This window comes from Alligator mississippiensis, chromosome 4 (assembly GCF_030867095.1).
Source record: "Alligator mississippiensis isolate rAllMis1 chromosome 4, rAllMis1, whole genome shotgun sequence".
NCBI classification, from domain to species: domain Eukaryota; kingdom Metazoa; phylum Chordata; order Crocodylia; family Alligatoridae; genus Alligator; species Alligator mississippiensis.
In genome coordinates this window covers 159,251,420-159,267,717 of record NC_081827.1, presented here as the reverse complement: position 1 = coordinate 159,267,717, position 16,298 = coordinate 159,251,420, and the positions used below count along the sequence as shown (strand labels likewise).

At 46.8% G+C, this 16,298-nt stretch overlaps 1 protein-coding gene across 16 annotated transcripts in view; it reads left to right on the top strand.

The window, feature by feature from the left end:
* The first annotated feature begins 4,897 nt into the window (after positions 1 to 4,897).
* The window catches only part of MAPT (microtubule associated protein tau), a 112,762-nt gene continuing 101,361 nt past the window's right edge, over positions 4,898 to 16,298 (top strand). For 15 of the 16 annotated variants that reach the window (XM_059726863.1, XM_059726870.1, XM_059726865.1 and 12 more), the window contains exon 1: positions 4,898 to 5,075. In XM_059726863.1, the coding sequence (XP_059582846.1) occupies positions 4,913 to 5,075 (163 nt within the window). In that variant the 5' untranslated portion in view covers positions 4,898 to 4,912. Of the gene's footprint in view, positions 5,076 to 5,628; positions 5,737 to 16,298 lie in introns of those variants that run through there. The other variant, XM_019500958.2, reaches the window with a different exon arrangement.

The window sequence follows — 16,298 nt, the reverse complement described above, 5'->3', positions numbered from 1 at the left end:
CTGTGTGTATCAGGTATTTGTGTGCTCTTCCCCCAGCAATTCTCTACTATTTGAGAACTTCAGGCGCTTCCTCCTTACAACATTCCTGTGAGGCCAGGAATGCTTTTATCCCCACTGGGGATCTGTGTCCTAAGTCACACAGGAAATGTGACAGATCAGGAAATTAAACCTGGGTCTCCCAGGTCCTAGGCTAGTCCTGTAAACTCTAGACCACCCTTCCTTCTCTACACACTGGGAACTGAACCCAGATCTTCCATGTGGGAGGTGAGAATTTAATCAGTGAAATGCAAAATGCTTGTCTATATATTTGTTAATATTATGTTCTTGCAGGTACATGGTTAATGTACATGGGTCTTTGTGATGGATATTATTAAAAAATTATAAGTGAATGACAGGGAAATTCCACTTGGGCTCTAGGGACAAACTTCTCAGGCTATGCTTTTTAGGTTTATGAACTTAACAGAGATCCCTCAATGGAATTATTGTCTGGTATTTCATGGTTACTTATTCCCTGTAATTGGATTTTGTGGAGAAACTGCAGGAGGGATCCTTTGTTAGACTGGTTTAAGGTTTCTTTTTTTTTTCCCTGGGAATCTTTAAAGAGAAAATCAAAAGAAAGCTTATGGTCTCAGAACAGATTTCTGACAGAGGTCATGCAGGGGAAAAGAATTTATGATGAAAAATAGAAGTGAAAAGCCAGAAGGAGACATGAGGGTTAATCAGATACAGAACTCCCTTTTTATATATATTTTTAATTAGGGAAGTATAGTCTAGTTGTTAATGAAGGATTGGAGACAAGATCGCCTGGGTTTTCTGTTCTCCAGGTTGCCCTTGTAGTAGCGTGCAACTCTGGGATTGATTTTACTTGGGTTAGTAAAACAGGTCAAATTGCCTAAAACTGAATCTACACTTGGCTATAACTGTTGATAAAATGTGCTTAGTTCCACTGATTTTAAAACTGTATGGAAAAGTTTTCTAGCACATGCATGCCTACCGTGAAGCAACTGGCAGTGCTTTGGAGGCATAACATAAAAATTCCTATTAATGTAACCATTAATTATATATTTGAAGGTGTCCAAAGCAAAATAGAATCTGTCTTCCAAAAGCAGTTATTCTCTGGTATCAAAATTTAATTTGTCTCTGTTAAATAATCTGGTCCAAGGGCTGTCTTCAATTGCATGGACTTCTTGGGTGGACATGTGCTGTATCTGTTAATTGATATAAAAGATATGTTGATCTCACCATTGTCATAAGTTGACGAGTGCTTCACTTTCTCCAAGCCAAAGAGGTCTAGACCCATCCCCTTTTTTCAATATTCTGGCTATTTAGATGATCTGTTGGCTGAGACTAAGACCTATTGGCTGAATATCAATGTTTTTTCTTATGGTTGCTGATATACTCCCAGGCACCTTTCTCCTCCAATATCCTTACAAGGCATTGTACTTTAGAGCTGGTCTTCAACAGGTAAAGGAACAAGAAGAAAACTGCAATGCCCACTGAAAGAAAATGCATACCGAATTCAACTGATAATGGCAGATGTTTCTATAATGTCCGTGGGCTAGCAAGACTAAGGAGATTTCTTTGTGTTATGAAGTCTAGACTAATTGAAATGTGCTATGTGATAGGCAACCTCTTTAGTTTTGATTGCCTTCTAATGGAAGCAGGGTCAAATATTTCTCTCTGAAGAATTTTCCCATTAACTTCAGAGAAGACAAGAGTAATTCATGACAGATTGTCTGGTACCTTCACATCATATCAGTTCTGGAGATTGGTTTACATTCTAGTCTCGCTGGTTTTGAAAGTGCTTGGTGACATTAGCTTAGCAAAACCTTGCTTCCTCCTTGTGGAGAAAAGTCCATACCTTCCTGTAAAGGGAAGACACCTGCCAATTTAAATCAAATGTGAGTTTGGATCTTGCTCAAGAAACCATACTCTTCATACTGAAAAAATAGTTTGGTGATTTTTTAAAGAATGTAGTAGTGATCCATCTTCAGCATCATCTAGATTCTTTGGTATTTGTGCATATTATGGCTAGAAGAAACCATTCTGATCTACTAGAACCTCTTGCATAACATAGGTGTAGAATTCAACAAGAATTCCTGCCTCAGGCAAATGTGTTGTGGTTAAACTAGAGAATATTTTTAAAAGTCATTTGATCATGGTTTAAAGACTTCAAGTGGAGAATTGACTATATGTCTGTGGAGCTTTATCATTCTGGCTTCAGATCTAGGTGTACCATAGAGACCTTCACTGATATCCTTTGTCTGAAGATTTGTTTTTTCTTTGATGAATAAGAGGATAGTTGACCATAATCTTCATAACAGTTTTGTCTTTCAGCAGATCATGGTCATACTTGATCAAGGTATGTATGTATGTGTGAGTCCTGACAGGAAAATGGATTGCTTTTATAGGGTATGTCTGAATGGCATAAGACAGTCATAAAGCTAACTCAGTTTTTTTTGCATCAGTGTCAGTGGTTGGGGGTGGGGGCAGCAACTGCCCGCAGGTGCCGGTGACAGTGTCGGCAGCACCTTTTCATAGGGGTGCAATGCCATGCTCAGGGGGTGCACATGCACCCCCTACACATCGCCAATGCCCATCACCATTCCAGTAGTTTCACCCACTGTCCTTTCAGAGGGTTTGCCTCTGAAAAAGTTAATGGCAGTCTCCTCTCCACCAGATGAGGTCTGTCATTTCTTTTCCGTTGTCCTCTTCTGTTTTTGTGTAGTACCAGTACATTTCACTCAGCCCCATTTTAATACAGTCCTTGTCTGTGGGGTCCAAGTGTCTCTTGATGAGCAGGTTCCTGGCTTTTCCACAAGGCATACCTAAAGCAAGAGATAAACTGATGGGGCCCCTTGTTGTTTGGTCAAGTGTTTGTAGAGGACCACTTCTTTGGTTAGGGTTCTGAAACCTGTCACCACCAGGAGGAGTGCACAGACTTTCTTCCATACTAGTTTAGAGCTAGTTATATATCTGCAGGGCACTGCCTTGAGATGTATAGACACAACCATACCAACTCTTTTTTTTTTTTTTTTTGGTGAGTTGCAAAAGGACTATGGGATATTGCCCATCCTCCTAACAGTTTTTTGTTAATTAGGCCCTTCAGTATTCTGCTTGTTGCAACTTCTCTTAATATCTGAGTGATCTAGAAATTGTTAAGTATGTTGAGCTGTATAGTTGGTATGCTTGTCTTCCTTACCTTACACCTGAGTTCTGCGGTTTTCTTCCTCTTCCAGTGCCTGATCAAAAAAAGGTCTTGGATGAAAATAAACTGTTTTTAAGGCAAATGGAATGAGACAGATAATGTTTGCTAACAGGGGAGAAGCATCTTATAATGAATGCATTTTCAGCCAGGTAGGTAGGTCTCTTTTTATCTTACGGATCCATAATGTTGACATGATCACTGTTCCTGTTTTGCCAGGGGAGAGGAGTATCCTGAAGTGACCCGAATTACCTTCAGCAGGTCCAGATACTACATTCATACTTTTGATCTGGTGTAGCCCTTATTACAGTTGTCCAGATCTTTGTCCCATCTACCTTGACTGCTGTTGCATGCCCTGATTAAATATGTCCTTGCATATCTTCAAGTAAGACATAGACAAGTTGGAAAGAGTTTAGTGAGAGCCACAAAAATTATTAGAAGTCTGAAAAACCTGGCATACAAAGAAAGCTTGCAAGAACTGGGATTATTTCATATGGAGAAGAGAAAATTGAGGAGTGATTTGATCTGGCTTCAAATACATGAAGTATTGTTATAAAGAGGATGGCAATCTCTTGTCCCCTGTGGGACAGTCTTAAGAAATAAACATCTTAAATTGCAACAAAAGAATTTAGGTTGGATGGTAGGAAGAACGTCTCTAGCGTAAGGGTAGGTAAGGACTGAACTGACTGCTGGGGGGGGTTGAGAAATCTCCAACACTGGAATTTTTTAAAGAGCCAGGTGAACCAAACACCAGCAGGTCTAGAGAGGGATGATGCTGCTTCCAGTGGGAGACTGGACTAAATGACCTCCTGAGGTCCCTTCCAGCCCTGATTTTCTATCATCATCATCACCTAGCAAAGGTCAGTGTTCAAGCTCCTTATGTGAAACAACAGTTCTCAGGGAGAGACGTGCTTAATAAAAAGTCAGTGAGATTGGAGCCCGCAATACGTTTGCCTCACCTGAGGCAGGTAGAAAGCGGGTGAGGTGTCTGCAAATGAATTGTGCTCCCATCATAAACACGGCGTGCCCCCCGGAGGCTGGGGGGGGGCAGGTGGCAGCAGTAGCAGCAGCGGGGGTGTTGTGGCGGCAAGCAGGGAGCTCCCGCAGCCTGCCACAGTGGTGTTGGCGGCATGGGTGGCTGGCAAGCCCTGACCAGCAATTGGCAACCACCCAGAGATGCCACCAGTGGCGATCAGGGACCACCAGCAGACCGTGTTGGCGGTGGGGAAGGGGGACGGTGAGCAGCGACTGCTTGCAAGTGCCACTGGCAGCATCAGTGGTGCTCTTCGCAGGGGTGCACTGCCAATCTCAGGGGGTGCACGTACACCTGCATGCACCCCCTACGTATCACCAGTGGCTCTGATGAAACGCGCCCTTGCCTAACTTCGAGAAAGAGCTGCACGGCCCCCCAACCGGGGCTGCGCCCGTCTGTGACGAGACCACCCCGGGCTGTGGGGCCTTTTGGAGGCCGCCAGTGACCCTGTCTTGGGGCTTCCAGCCGCCTAGAGCGAGGCTCGGTTTCGGGCACGCCTTGCGCACCTGCGTTTGTGCCCCATCCTCGGGCGGGGAGAAGCCGCTTCTCTCAGACAAAGGAGCAGGGCGGAGAGCCGCGCTTTCTGCACATGCGCCCGCGTCCAGCGGCGGCGGGGTGGGGTGCAGCGCTTGTACGCACGCGCACTGGAGCGCTCTTTGGCGGCGCTTCTGCGTATGCGTACGCGGCTTGGCTGTGGTGCTCGTGCGCGCGGCTGCTCCCCCTGGCGGCGGCCCGGGCCGGCGCGGGCTCGGCGAAGGTTCCGGAGCGCGCGGCTGTCACTCCCCTGCTGCCGGCTGCGCGCGCCACTCCACCAGCTCCTGCAGCGGCCGCGGGCAGGTGAGCGCCCGGGGCGGGGGCACGGGCACGGGCACGGGCACGGGCACCCACACCCACCCCCACCGCGGAGGCTTGGGACTGCAGCCTCTGCCCGGCCCCAGCCCCAGCCCAGCGTCTTTGCAAGGGGAAGAGAAGCCGATAGTGGTTGGGGGGGTGCGCCTCAGCCCCGCTCGCTGCGAGACTTTCCCCCTCCAAAACGGGGCGGGGTGCGTGAGCCCCAGCCCGCCGGCGGGGCCCCCCCTCGCCGGGGTCTCGGTGGCAGAAGGCTTCTGTTGCCCCCGGCAGCGGTGGGCGCCGCCTGCCCGCCCTGCTGCACCTTGCGCCCAGGCAGCCGTGCATTTCAGGGCGGAGGTGCCCCCCTCCTCTCGTTCCCCCTCCTGTCTCCCAGTATTTTGGGGAGTCGTTCCCGGCGGCAGGGTGGGTTTCCTGGCGGGGGGACGGCCGCGGTGGTGGTGGTGATGGCGAATGAGAGGTTGGCTGTGGGTACTGCAGTAGGTGTGGATCTGGAGAGAGAGAGAGAAAGGATGGGCTTTTTTTTTCCTTTTTACATCCGAGGTGCCATATTTTGCAGTCTGTCACATCCTCGGTATTGCAGGGAGAATCCTGCTTTTAACGTGGGGGGACGCTTGCCTTCGGGTTGTCAGGTGAAGAAATAAAAAAGGTACTCCCTGCATGCCGCTGTCTCTTTTTAATCGTAGAAATCGAGGGGGGAGGGAAGGAGAGAGATTTAGGTCATCGTGTCTAGGAGTTAGGTTGCTTTGTTGCCCAGCGCTGGTCAGCATTGTGTGATTTATGTTTATAATTCTTGAGCCTTAGGTTTCCTATAGCCTTGGGGGAGCACCCCTTTGAATGCACAGTGTCTGAATCACCTTATTTGATGCAATTGATAATGATAGTAATAGCCATGAGTAGGGTTACAATAGGCAGGCAAATCCCTGATAGGTATTTTGCTCCTTTCTGCTTTTTTTTTTTTTTTTTGGGGGGGGGGTTACAGAAATGCAAGGTTCACTAGGATTACGTATGTGATTTTCTCTCTTGCATGCTTTTTCTAAATCACTGTCTGAAATGGTCTTGTAAAATCCCTGAGTATACTGTATAGCAGCTGGTCACGCCCCTGGTATGGCAGCATAAATGGATGCCTAGTGTGATTCTCATTGAATGGGTAAAGATTGTGGTATATTCCTGTAGTTTAAGGAGAGGAGAAACCCCTTTGTCTGCCAGTATGTGTATCCTCATTCTTCACAGAGTGGTTTTCTCTATTATGCTAAAATTGATCTGTTTCTGTTACCTCTTTTTTTTCCCCCATATACTGTTAATTACTTCTAACTGTGGAATTACCCTGGACACAGGAATGTGGGTCCAACCCCATTTCTAAACATTGTGCCACCCAAGGTCATTTTCCATCTCTTATGAGACAGTCTTCTCTCTCTTTTTTTTTTTTTTTGCTTTTTCTGTTTGTAAATGGAAAGGGAAAGCCCTTGGCAGATACTGGCAGCCACTTCATTGTAGTAAGCACAAAGCATGTTGCACCTGGTCACCTAGATTTGAACTGTTAAACTCATCGGAAGCGGAGACGGCTTATTTGAGACCAAGGAGGTGGAATGCTAATTGTTTTCTTCTTTTCCAAAGAATGTGAGTGTCTGGGAGGGTTCGGGTAGGAAAGAGATGTGGGGTTTTTTGAGGTACTGTTAATCACATCAAAAAATAGAACGATCCCCACCTTGCCTCTCTGGGAGGCAGCTGCCATCATCCTACATGTCGTTTCTCCTTCCTTTGGCTTACCGAACCTCTGTGTGGGGTAGAACTCCGGTGGCAACCAAGACTTAGCCTGTCATTATGAACTGCCTAGAACGTGTTGCAGAAACGGGTTAAGGTTTCTGTTACTTCAGTGGTCTGTTCAGAGCATATTGCCTGACTGATCCAATTCATCTACCTGTGCAGTACACTGGCTGACTTTTTAACAGCTCTGCAAAGGAGATGAAAAGAAGCTCATTGGCATGCCTGAAATGCAGACATCAGGTACAGATTTTATTTAACCTCTGTTCCTCATAAATCAGATTTAAGATGCTTAGCTTTAATAATCTAAATTTTTCATGCTGCAGTCAGGCTCTCTGCAGCTTTTTGCACAGTGGACAATGAAAAAAGGCTTGTTAATTTCCCTGTTTATGGCCAACTTCATTACAGGCTCTTGTAATAAGGGTGGGGAGAATATTTAAAAACCATTGTCATTGGAATTTAAAAATAAACTATGGACACATTTTGTTGCTTTTTTTATAATGTATCTACAGTGCTTGACTCGACAAAATCTATGTGGAGGGGCAAATTCTCAGTCATTGTCTGTGCTATGTGCAGTTTTTCCAGGTGAGCTGTTTGGACTGACCAGAAGATGGTCCATGCTGATTTTTAGCTAGAAGTGCTGGATTTTCTTGCACGTGGTTTTCATGGGCAAGTTGAAGGCTGGGATTTGGATGGAAGAATATGTGCAAAGATGCTTTACTTGAATCCCTTCCCATCCATTTTCTTGTTCTTTAGTTGCAAGCCTAGCTGTTTTCACCCTTTTTGAACTGTCTTCAGTGTAAAATAAGGATTGAAAGCATGCATGTATTTTAGCCTTCACAGTTTAAATGCTGATGAATCATGACATTTGTAGTCTCAGCACTCATGCTAATGGACAGCATGCTATTATATCCAGATATGCCATGGGCTTGGTTGACTAAGTTTCTGTCTCTGTAAGTTGTTACCTATCTGTAGTATGGGGTCCCAATTCTGACGAGTCCTATTTTTGAGTATTGTACAGATATGTCTTGAAATGAGAGGCTTGGGCAACTTGACTTATTCAGTTTATTGGAGAGAAGGTTAGGAAGCAACTGATACACATGCAGAACCTACACAGGTAAAAGATGCTAAATCAAATGGCTAACCCTTCAAAATGTAACCTAAAACAGTGAGACTAATTACTCATTGATCAATTTATAAATGGATGTGATGTGTTTAAACCAAGATTGTATGTATTCTTTCCAAAATACATGCTCTAGTTACTGGATTCTGTGCAGAACTTTTTAAGTGGTGATCTATGTACAGAAAATCTGGTGAGAATTCTTATAATGGTCCTTTTTGATATCACAGTTGGATGTATAAAGGTGATGTGTTGCTGTTCAAAAGAGCTTATAGTCTAAGACTTTAGCTACATAAGGAAAAAATCAGATCTGTAATTCTCAATAGTGGGAGAAATAGTGATGTAGAGGGGAGTTGGGCATTCATGCCACAGTGTCATTTAACTTTGATTAAATGAGATAATAACAGTGCAAACAATAGGAGTATCAGCTACTGCTTACTGTTATGGACCTGCGCTTGGGAGAAATTGTGGTCCCATTTTAAAAACATGGACATTGCAGTACTTGTTTTGAATGGGTTTTTGTATTGTACTGGCACCTTGGAGGTTTGGTCATGGGTTAGAGACTCCATGGTATAAGGGGCTATATGAATATTAAACAAGATGACTTCTGTCCCAAAGAGCACACAGTCTAAGCACTAGCACCGTGTAGTTTCATCTCTCTCTTGTTCCCTGGCTAGGTTTTTGGTTTTGATATTCTGAAGTGTTGTAGATAATGTTTTTTTTCTAATTTAACCAAGAATAATTCAAAGAAAGTAAAAGACGGATCTGCTGTGGAGGTATGCCATATATCTACCAGTTCCTCTGGTCTATCTCATCAAGAACCTTTTTAGCTCTGTCGTTTTTTTTCCCATCATCTTGATTAGTTGTGTTTCTATCCTTCTGTGGCTGTCAGTAGAGGAGGGGATTTTCACAAGCTGCCATATCTCATCGTTCCCTAGGTACCCACGATTTCCTGGGGGTGCCAGTGGTGCCCTGGGACCTCCATGTTGTCTGCTCTGGTGTCTTTGTGCTCCATGGATGAACTGCAGGGAGTGCATGTGGAACGTTCAGTGATGCCCAGTTCTATACAGCTGTGCTGTGGCAGTGCATTGTGTGGTCAACTTGAGACATGAAAGGAGCTGTGAGCAGTGGGGAGGAGGGGGTTCGTGGTGGGTGTTGTGTATCTGGGGGATCTGCATTGACTGGTTGTGGTCATTCTGGAACTGGCCTTTGCAAGTACTTGAGGCTGGTTATAGCAGCTTGTCTTCTCTCTGTCCATGTGCTTCTTGCAGTTGGACACCATGTTTTGTGCTAGTCCTGCCTCACTGCTCCACCTCCAGAGGTCCACTGCCTCTTAACCGGGGTTAGCTTTATCCCTGGTCACTTTCTCTCTTCCTTCTGCTAGCAAGAGTTCATCCCTCCTCCTGTCAAAGAAGGATCTACCAAATTGTCCTGTTCCATATTTTAATATGTAAAATGCAATTTCAGCAGTTCTGCAGTGTCTTCTTGTTTCCAAGTGAATCTCATTTAAACTATTTTTGGACGAGTGAACTTCTGGTTCGCATTCCTGTTTCCTTCCCTTAGAGCACTGAGGGAATGGATCTGCTCATCTCAAATAAGGCAGAATTGCAATGAGCTTAGAAATAACTCAAATAGTTCTTTTCAGTGAGGGCTCCTTCAGGTTAGAACTAGGAGGACCCTAAGTCTTGCTCCCATTCAAATAAATCTAGAGTAGAGTCAAGCTGAAGCTGCTTTTTTTTCCCCCTTTCCTTTTTTTTTTTTTTTTCCCTTCTTCAACCTGCTGCTTTTGCTTCTCATGCATCTTCGTTGTCTGTGTATAGCTCATTTGCAGCTTATGGTTCATCATTTGTAGCATCCTTTCCATCCTGTTTTTGAAAGTGCTTGAATGCCATCTACCTCTTCTGGAAGACTCATAGAGCGTTCTGTGTTGACTGACAGCTGTGCTGCTTGCGCTTTGGTTTAACTTGGCTTGTTTCATTACTTCAGATTTAATACTTTGTAGTAGCGGAGAGTAGAGCAAATTGCTAAGCTACGGCAGTTAAATCCACCCTTGGAAGTCTGGTCTTCCTGCAGCATGGCCGTTTGCTGGTGCTGATAGAGCTCCATTAAAGGAGTGGGGGAGGGGCTCCCTTTTAAAATGCTATTGAGTGGGACTGTGGGCTGCTGCCACCACTGGCCTGTTTTGCACTTTATTCTGAAAGCCTGTATTCATTAACAATAACTGAGTAACAAATAGTCCTGGCCGTTTACAGCAACATGGAAATATTACTAAGTTTGCCTGATTTTGTGTGTGTGTGTGTAATTGTTTGGCATTTGATGTTCATTGCAGCGGGGGAATACTGCTACAGCATATCCATAAACAAACTGAGAGTAAATGAAAACAGATTTTTTTTTTGTTTTTAATGATTGGAATTAGATGAAAAGGCAGAGTGTGTTGGGGGCGTGGTAGGCATGTTTAACAATGTGTATTTCCCCTGTCTTCTAATTGAAAAAATATATAATCAAAGGATGGGGAGTACTGCAGATCAGCTTGTTGCTTCTGAGCAGAATACGTTTGTTTGCATTTTAGTTTTATAAAACTGGTTCATTGAAGAGGCTTGCCTGACTGGCTTCAAAGGGGTTTTGAGGGAGACCAGTAAATTTAGCTGTAATGAAATCTAGCATTGCTTTCCATTTAGATAAATGTTCTAAAAAAGACCTCTTATCAATTCTTTTCTGGATTAGCTTTAAGGACTATACTGTAAATGGAGAGAGACCCTGGCTGAGTGCTATACCTTTCCATGGATTCACTGGGGCATAAACCTTCTTTTCATATGCATTTATACAATGCCTCACAGAATAGCACCCTGAGCTCAGTGAGGGCCTTTTAGCATTACTGTAATACAAAGATGCAGGCCTGTTGGGGGCATTTTTTCATATGGTTCTGTTAGTTTTTGAAAAATGGCTAGGGTGTGTTAATAGTCTGCAAGAACACGCACATTCTGCTCAAGAACCTTTACAAACCTAAAAGGTATGTTATCAAGCTAATTCTGTAATTACACAAACAGGACAGATTTCCTTACCTGCATTGCTAATATAATAGTCCTAAAATGAGAATAAATGTTAAGGGTACACCAATACAAATTTTCTTGGCCAATACCAACAGCCGATTATTAACTGGCCATATCAGCCAATAACAAGCTGATAAAACCAATATTTAGTATATTTAGTGCCATTTCTAAGCATGGGGATGCTGATATAGGAGATATGGTGGCACTTTAATTAAAGCAGCTCTTGGACCCCCTCTAATTAAAACGCCATCCCCCCAGTCCCAGAGCACATATAAAAGAGCCTGTGCCAGTTGCAGCAGGCAGAGCTAGCCTGGCAGTGCCTGTGCAGGGGCTAAAGGGTTGTGTGGAGCCCTTTAGCCCCTGCCATTCAGCCCCAGCCTGGAAGCAGCTGCCTGGTCTCTGGGCTAGACATCCTGCTCTCCTCCATCTGCTCAGAGCATGACCATGGGACTGAATGGACCCAGCCCTGGGAAGGGCAGGCCCCAGCTGGGCTGAGGGGCTAGGGGAAGGACCCTGCTGCACATGGGGAGGGGGAAGGGGGGGGTGTGGGGGTGGGAGTGGGAGCAGGGCACACGGGGCGGGAGCAGGAAGCTTTTGACAGCTGCTGAGGCAAGAGGCAGGACAAGGGCTCTGAAGGAGAAGGGAGAAGGCAGCAGCTCTCTTGCACCCCCTGCCTCCCTTCCCCAGGTCTTGCACATGCTGCAGCCTCATGGAGCTCAGGGGAGACTCCATCCCTACCAAGCTCTGTGAGGCAGTGGGCATGTGCATGACCTGGGGAAGGGGGAGCCACTGCCTTCCCCCTTCTTATGGCCAGGTGGCAAGAAGCAGGAGGAGAAGGGCTTGAGTACTGATGCTGGGGCGAGGCAGGCAGAGCAGGGCTTGTCACGGGGTGCAGCAGAGATGGCCCTTGTCCGCCATGAGGCAGTGCCTACCCCAGTGCCTCAGATGCAAGACAAGCCCTCCAGTGCGCATGGGGGAGGGGGAGAGCCCCTCTCTCAGATACTGAGGGAGGGTGCAGGTGGCTGCTTGCCCCTGTACCTCCTGCAGCCTCTGCCCCACACGTTATCCATCTCTGCCCCCACTGGTGGCAGGCACAGCCAGGCACAGAACACATGGGACTCTGCTGCTGCTGTGCACCCCAGGAGGGGCTAAGCTTCCAAGTGCTGCTGTGCTCTGGGGGGTGGGGGGGACACCAGAGGCTGAGCAGCTCTGATGGCAGGTGGGGGAGAGGCTGGCCCCAGCCCCTTGGCAGGCTGTGCCCCCAACCCCTGGGGCACAGACCCCTAGGCATTGTGAGTTGTCATGCTGGGCCAGGCAGCTCAGCTCCTCCTGTCATGTCTGAGGCCTTTTACAACCCCTGCCCTGGCCCCAGCCTGCAGTCTGCGCCAGCAGCTGCTTCTCTCCAGCCTAGCCTGACCCAGATGGGGGTGTATCCAGAGTTACCCCAGATTGCGGGAAGGAATCCAGACATCTGGGGCTCAGCCAGAGGGCATAAGTACCAGAAAACATCAGCTACAATGGGCAAAAAAAGCCGATAGCCAATAATGTAAATTTCCCTTTTATCAGTGCCAATCCGATAGGCATCTGATATATCAGTGTACCTCTAATAAATGTATGTTGATAGGTCAGTGGCCCCCCAATATCCTTGGGCCTTTTACTCTTGGTCACAGGCCTCCAAAGGCTTGTGGCACTGAATGTTGGAAATGGGCTGCCTAAGCCTTGGACTTTCCCCCAGCAGCAGTTCGTATAAGAAAACTAGTGTTGTGGCTCTGGGTGGAACATCCTGCTATGCTATTTCCAGGCCTGGCTTTTCAGCATGAATGCTCCTTTCACTTCCAAACCCTCTTCATAGATCTCCACAGGATGCGGTAGAGATAATAGACAATCCCTTGTGGTTTTAGATGACCTCTTACACATTCTTAAGGTGAGCGTAGTTATGCCACACACAAATGAATGAGACTTCTCATTGCCATAAGTGCCCCTATCAATGAATGTAAGCTTTGTTGCCAGCTGAAATTACTTGTTCACTTGTTTGGGTCTCCTTTTTTTCTTTTCACCTTGTTTCTTGGAAATGCATGCACAACTCATTGGAGTGTGTGGGAGCTGCAACTGTGTATTCAGGAAAAGACTTTGATCTTCACACTTGTAAAAATTAAAGCGGTATATACTTTAATGAATGTTATATGGAAGGCATTCATTTTAATGAGACCTTCATGCATCAAAAGTCTGATTCATCCTCCTCCCATTCCAGTCATCTCATTAATTCAAGAGAATGCTAAAGCTTTTGGTTTTAGTCTTTTATGGAGAATACTGTATTTACTGAAATACTAGATGACTTTGAATTTAAGATGAACCCCCAATAATTAGATTCTATACACTGAAAATTATAAATTTGTTAAAAATTTCCATGTATAGAATCTAATTACTTGGGGGGATTGTCTTAAATTCATCCCCCTGCCCACTGCTGCAGCAGGGGGCCAAGTATCAGGGCAGGTATCCTGCCCACTGTCCCTTGTTCCCCTACCCCCATGCCACTTGCCTCCCCTGCTGCCTTTTTCTCCCTGCTACTTGACTACCCCTGTAGCCTGAGGCCACCCTGCAGCTTTCCCCCCACCCCCACTTCATAACATGGCTTTGGTTTTCTCTGTAGCTCCAGCCCTGACTAGGCAGCAGTGTTGGCAGCTCAAGCCCAGCCCTGGGCTGGGGCTGCAGGCACAGCTGCAACTCCCTCCTGCATCACCTCCCACTCCAGCATACATCATGCTGTCTACTCTGTGGGCCCCCACTCTTACATCTCATGGTTTCCTCCAGCCCCAGGTGCTGAAGCGAAGGGGCTTTAATAGGCGCTGTCCAGTTGGAGTGGGATGCGGGTTGAGCCGCAACTAGCTCGTTTGTTGGGGTGCAGGAATGGGCGGCTCCCGCTGCTGCGTGCACTCCTGGGCAAGCATGGTGGAGCGTGCCCCCCAGATCTCTCTGTAGGGCGAGGGTGGGCTGCTGTTGAGGGCTTTGCCCCAGGCGCCAAACTTTGTTGCTGTAGTACTGCTCTTACTCCCCACCCTTCACTGCATGGTCTTTCTCAGATGGTTGGAGCTGAAGCTGAAACTGGAGCAGAGCCACAGCAGGGCCTGCCCTATTTGGTACTCAAATCCAAGACAAGGTTTCTTTTTACCTGTGTTGAAAGGGGGAAGAAATCTTGTCTTGGGTTTGTGTAAATATGGTATTTAAAGAACAGAATAGGACATGTAAATGAAGATCATGTCTAGGACCTTGCTTGGCTAAAGGTACCACCACTGCAGGTTGCACTTATCATTTGCCACTTTACATAGCTTCTCTGCTGAACAACTGTTTCCTTTATGTTTTGGGGGTTTTTTTGGTTAAAAGAGGTTCCTAAGAGATGATGAATAAAAAAACTGTTGACTCGTGTTTTAGTGTGTATTTACATATGTATTATGCATTTTTAAACGCTTGCTAGGGGTGCACAGATAAAGATTTTTTGGCCAATACTGATGGCTGATTATTAACCAGCCATATCTGCCAAATACTGACCCAATTGCTGATATGCAGCCCGGCAGCTTGAAGAGCAGCATTCGGCCAGTAAGTCTGTTGGGGGAAGGGACATGGGGTTGGCAGATCAAGGCCCCCATAGTGAGGGAAGGAATGGAGCAGGGGCAGGCACTGCCCAGCTGGGGCGGAGTACAGGACGTAGCCACAGGAGGCTTGTCCAAGGGGTGGGGAGAGTGGGGGCAGCTCCCAGTTGCGCATGCCCTGGGGGAGGAATGGGGAGCATGTGCCCCCTGGGTTTGTGCATGGGACAAAAGCGGGCTGACCGCTGCGGGCTTGAGGCCAGGGGCTGTGGTGGCCTCTTCCCAGAGTGGGGGGCTGGACTGGGGCTGCACTTGGGGTGGGTGGGGGCAGGACAGGGTGGACAGCGGCAGAAAGGGATGGGGGGGCTATGGGGTTGGTGATAGCCACCCCAAAATTTGCTGTAGCCACCCTGTAGACCTCCCTCCCAGCACCGCCACCACCCTCCCTGCCCCCGCTTGCCCCAGGCGCAGCCCCAGCCCAGCCCCCACACTGGAAAGAGGCCAGTGCACTCCCTGGCCCTGAGCCTGCTGTGGGCAGCCCACCCTTGCCCCGCGCACCCCTGGGGTGCATGCAATGGCTGGGAGCTGCCCCCCCAACCCTCTGTGCCCTCTGGACAAGCCACCTGCAGTTCTGTCCTACACCCTGCCCCGGCTGGGCAGCACCTGCTCCTGCCTCAGCCCCAGCCACACTCACTCCCTCACTCTGGGGGCTTCGATCTGCACCCCTTCCACCCCTTCTCTCCTCCACAGACTTACCAGCCAAATCAGGCTGGACATAAGGAAGAATTTATTTACTGTCCGAGCCCCCAAGGTCTGGAATAGCCTGCCATCGGAGGTGGTTCAAGCACCTACATTGAACACCTTCAAGAGAAAATTGGATGCTTATCTTGCTGGGATCCTATGACCCCAGCTGACTTCCTGCCCTTTGGGCGGGGGGGCTGGACTTGATAATGTTCTGAGGTCCCTTCCAGCCCTAATATCTATGAAATGCTGCTCTCCAAGCTGCTGGGCTGCATTCCTGGCCATATGCATGCTACAGTTGCGTGCATGCACACAACATTTATTGGTGACATTTTCTGCTATACTAGCCAAAAAAAGCCAATTGCCAATAATATCTATTTTCCTTTTATCAGTGCTGATTGAATATGCACCAATATATTGTGCACCTCTATTTCTTCCTATATTTAAAACTCATATACAGGAAGTCCTCGGACTTACGACACAATTGGTTCCACTGTAAGTCAAAACATTGTAACTCAGAACCAATTTTCTCATAAGAAACAATGTTATAAATTGGGGATTGGTTCCTGATCCAAGGCCCGATACCCTATTTTCACCAAAAATACCCCAGAATTTTGTACTCGATCAATTATAGATGAGTAATATAGCTACATTAATATATTTATATTGTAAATAGCAATCATCTTGATTTGGAAGGACTTCTTTGAGGTGACTTTGCTGGACTTTTTGAAGGACTCTTGGTGGGAGTCTTCTGAGGAGTCTTGGCTGCAGCTTTTTCTGGAGTCTTGTTGGCTTTCTTAAAGAAAGTGTCCAAGGAAGTTTGGACAGATGTTCTCCAGGGAGATGAGCAATTCAGCAAACTTGTTCACTGGCGTGGCATTGCATCGAATCAAGCGTTGTAAGTCGAAACTGGCATTGTAAAGTTGAAACAGGGTGTCAGTTTATAAATGTT